The 5000-nt window shown below is 39.8% G+C and overlaps 1 protein-coding gene across 1 annotated transcript in view; it reads left to right on the plus strand.

The window, feature by feature from the left end:
- The first annotated feature begins 1666 nt into the window (after positions 1–1666).
- LOC106871276 (fasciclin-2-like) overlaps positions 1667–5000 on the plus strand; it is a 33288-nt gene continuing 29954 nt past the window's right edge. The window contains exon 1 of the mRNA XM_089338607.1: positions 1667–2087. Within this exon, the coding sequence (XP_089194733.1) occupies positions 2012–2087 (76 nt within the window). The 5' untranslated portion in view covers positions 1667–2011. The remainder of the gene's footprint in view (positions 2088–5000) is intronic.

Raw genomic sequence — 5000 nt, forward strand, 5'->3', positions numbered from 1 at the left:
CACGCATACGTATATTCATACATACATATGTATATGTATATGCACTTATATGCATCACGTATACATACATTCACACATACATACATGTATAACATACATACATATATATATTATAGATTATAATATATATATATATATAAACTTACAAACACATACATATACATATGTATATACGCATACATGTACATACACATGTTTATATGTGTATGTATATCTATGTGCATATATACATGTATATATGTGTGTATGTATATACATATATACATGTATATATACATATATACATATGTGTATATACATATATACTTATGTGTATATGGACACATATACACATGCACAAACGCACACACATACACACAATTCTCAACTCGAAAAATTCGTCTAGGAGTTGTATGTGGTTCATCCATCTGTTAGAAATAACAACCAAATACCCTGAGATAACACCCAAGGAAAAGAACATTGGATAATGTTCTAAACAAATAAACGAGATGGCCATGGGCGGAATGCGTCTGACCGTAGGTCTTCCTAAATAATGCTAAAAGAACAATAACATCAATTAGCTCCACGTGTACAAAAAGCACACACAGATTTCTTCATAAACACTCACACATTGTGTATATACATAAACACAATTTCGTACACACACAAACTATACACAATGACACACACACATACACACACACACAAACATCCACATGCACACACACACACACGCCTTCTACTTCATATTAACATACAGAGACACACGCACACACACACACACACATATACATACATGCATAAACGTAGACACAGATATACTTATACGTGCAGAGAACACAAATACATATAAATATTCATACACACACATACATGCATACATGCATGCACACACACACACACACACACATACTCATGCGCGCGTGCACACACACACACACATCCGTCATCTACGTCGTTTCACGTCTAAACACATTAAGAGAGGGAGAGATGGAAGTAGAGAAAGACAGAGAGAGAGAGATAAGGAGAAAGACAGAGAGAGAGAGAGTAAGAGAGAAAGGGAAAGAGAGGCAGAAAAAGATAAAAAGAAAGAAAGTGCGAGCGAGGAAGAGAGAAGGAGAGAGAAACATGAAGTGAGGAGATCGGAAAAAGAGGAAGAAGAGGTGGAGGAAGAGGAGAGACGGAGTCGACAGAGGAAGAAACGGAGATGCTGCATGATTAAGAGAGAGGGGGGCGAAATGGTGTGACATCAGTGAGAGAGGGGGGGAAGAACTGTGGGGGTAGAAGTGGGAGAGAGAGAAAGAAAGAAAGAAAGAAAGAAAGAAAGAAAGAAAGAAAGAAAGAAAGAAAGAAACAGAGAGCAGGGAGTGATAGAGTGTAAAAGATGGGGAGTAGTGAGAAAGAAAGAAGAGAGAGAAAGAGAAAAAGAGAGTAAAGTGTTACGCTGACAAATACACGCACATATACACACATATATATATACACACATATGCGCACACACTTACACACAGAACCGGCTAGTAATATAATACGCGTGTTTGTATGTGTGTGTGTGTGTGTGTTTGTGAGAGAGAGAGAGAGAGAGAGAGATAGAGAGAGAGTGTGCGTGCGTGTGTGTGTGCATGCACATATATATATATATATATATATATATATATATATATATATATATATATATCAAGACACATATATATTATAGAGAGTCCACGTAGGTCTAGCATACATATTAGATTAAACAGTTTTACATATGTGCGTGCATTGATGCACATAAACGCGAACGATTCCAGAAGCCCACTCCGCCTATATACAAACATAAACACAGATATATACACCCAACTTGGCAAGTAATATAATATAAATGTACACACGATACACGCACAAATGAGTTTGCACTAATATAGAGAGAGAGAGGCACACATCCACAGAACACGCATATACACATACACATCCGTATATACATCTATCTATATATATATGTATATATAGACAAGCAGAGCCGGTTAGTATAGCGACAGTTTATACAGGAGAAGCGATGGAGTACAGTCGACGCGCGTTAGCTGTGCTGGTGTTACCTCTCTTACTGTGGATCATTAACCAACATACAGCAGGTAAGAAGGGTTTCATTGTCTCCCTATTCCCCTGTCCCTTTTTTTATTAATACTATAGTAGACCCGGTGGTTTGTCCACAGCCAGTCCGACCTCCATCAGACCGTTAACATCGCCAACACACCCGACATCGTCATCGAGTCGTCTTCGTCTTGTTTTTGTTAATGCAAACTTTGTAGGAAAATGTATTGACGTTTCCGTTTGCTGTTGTTGTTGCTGTTGTTGTTCTTGATGGTAGTGGTGATGGTTTTAGTGTGTGCGCGCGTGCGTGCGTATGTGCGTGTGTATATATACTCTTTACTCTTTTAATCTTTTACTTGTTTCAGTCATTTGACTGTGGCCATGCTGGAGCACCGCCTTTAGTCGAGTAAATCGACCCCAGGACTTATTCTTTGGAAGCCTAGTACTTATTCTATCGGTTTCTTTTGCCGAACCGCTAATTACGGGGACATAAACACACCAGCATCGATTGTCAAGCGATGCTGGGGGGACAAACACAGACACACAAATATATACACACACATACATACACATATACGACGGGTTTCTTTCAGTTTCCGTCTACCAAATCCACTCACGAGGCTTTGGTCAGCCCGAGATTATAGTTGAAGACACTTGCCCAAGATGCCATGCAGTGGGACTGAACCCGGAACCATGTGGTTGGAAAGCAAGCTACTTACCACACAACCACATGAATGTGTGTGTGTGTGTGTGTGTGTGTGTGTGTGTGTGTGTGTGTGTGTGTGTGTGTGTGTGTGTGTGCATGTATGTATATATGTCTCTACGCGGTATGTTCTTATGTATGTACATATATATTTTTATGTATAAACATGCATATATGTGTGTGAGTACGTGTAAGTGTATGCATGTGTGTGTGTATGCATGTGTGTGTGTATGCATGTGTGTGTGTATGCATGTGTGTGTGTATGCATGTGCTATTTACTTCTGTAGTAATATAACATCAAAGTTGATTTGTTGATATTAAACTTAATGCGAAAGTTATCAACTTTAACAATTACGTTATAACACACACACACACACACACACACACACACACTATTATATATACTTACACGTACACGTTGTTGTGACGCCCTTCGGTCATGAATGGCCATGGGATTGTACCTAGAAAGTTCCCCTCCGAGGCACAAGTCCTGGCAAGGTTGTTTATGGAAGACCAGCAGTCACCCCTGCATGCCAGCCTCCCCTCTCTACGCCACCAATGTTATCCAAGGGAAAGGCAAAAGGGCCGATACAGCTTGGCACCAGTGTTGTTGCAACTCATTTATTAACGTGTAAGTGGCTGAGCACTCCACAGATACGTGTACCCTTAACGTAGTTCTCGGGGAGATTCAGTGTGACACGGAGTGTGACAAGGCTGGCCCCTTGAAATACAGGTACAACAGAAACAGGAAGAAAGTGTGAGAGAAAGTTGTGGTGAAAGAGTACAGCAGGGTTCACCACCACCCCCTGCCGGAGCCTCGTGGAGCTTTAGGTGTTTTCGCTCAATAAACACTCACAACGCCCGGTCTGGGAATCGAAACCGCTATCCTACGACCGCGAGTCCGCTGCCCTAACCACTAGGCCATTACACCTCCACACGTACACGTATACGTACACGTATCCATTCATATATCTATGTCTACATGGTCGTTCCGCCTGCTAAACACATCAGCTAAATCTCCTTCAAATCGTTGTCTTCCCTGATAAAATGAAAGGATACATTTGATATAGATTCGTGGTTCTCAACCCTTTCAGTTTCCGCCAGCCAAATCGATTCGCAAGGCTTTGGCTCATCTGAGATATAGTAAAAAGCATTTGTTCAAGACGCCACGAGGCAAGACTGAACCCGAAAGCATGCGGTTGAGAAGCAAACTTCTTACCATACAGCCGTTCCTGTCAAGGTTTGTAAAAATTTATACAGAAGCTGTGGCAGAGCTAGGATATTGGAAGGTACGGCACGAGTGAAAATATATGGGGAAGAGGATTTGAAAATGCTGAGGTCTTTTAAAGATGTTTATTGACTTGACCAGTTTCACTTCTTTTTTTTATAATTTTCAAAAGTAAAGTGTAAGGCTTTGTGTAGCCTTTGTAGTGTTAAACATTAGTTAACGTATATGTATTAAAATACAGAGATAAGAGTCTTTGACAATGATTAAAAGAGGCTTTGTGTTTAAACAGTTTATGTAAAAGTGTTCAAAACAAGCAGTAAAATAAATTCATAATTGTTTATAAGTTCATCAAAAATCATGATTGTTTATAAGCATGTATATACAGAAAGAATTTGTAGACTGTATTTGATAGGAGAAAGTGTGTATTGCTTTGTCGTTCATCAGAAATCATAATTGTTTTAAAGAATTTTAGGAGAATGACCTAACTTTTTTCTTCATCTCTAGTCATGTGTGTGTGTTTTGCAAGGATGGTTGCTATTTTTAGAACTAGTGCATATGTATGTATGATTGCGTATATATGCGTATATTTCAATTTGGGCCTAACTGAATATTGTGATAATGACAACGGTAAATATTTGGACAGCGTGTTTAGGTTAGAGTTTTCTTCTTCTTCTGGCTATTGTTATTGTTGTTGCTGAAAGGCAGCGAGCTGGCAGAATCGGTAGCACGCCGGACAAAACGCTTAGAGACATTTTGTCCGTCTTTACGTTCTGAGTTCAAATTCCGCCGAGGTCGACTTTGCCTTTCATCCTTTAGGGGTTGATAAAATAAGTACCAGTTGAGTACTGGGGTCGCATTAATCGACTTGCCCCTCCCCTCAAAACCTGTTGGCCTTGTGCCAAACTTTGAAACCATTATTGTTGTTGTTGTTATTGTTGTTTTCTGTGCGGGTGGTGGATTGGCGGAATCGTTTGAGTCTCAGACAGAATGCTTTGCGTTATTTCATTCCAGCTCTTTACATCC

Source organism: Octopus bimaculoides, chromosome 20, assembly GCF_046866305.1.
Source record: "Octopus bimaculoides isolate indiv1 chromosome 20, ASM4686630v1, whole genome shotgun sequence".
Classification (NCBI taxonomy): Eukaryota; Metazoa; Mollusca; class Cephalopoda; order Octopoda; family Octopodidae; genus Octopus; species Octopus bimaculoides.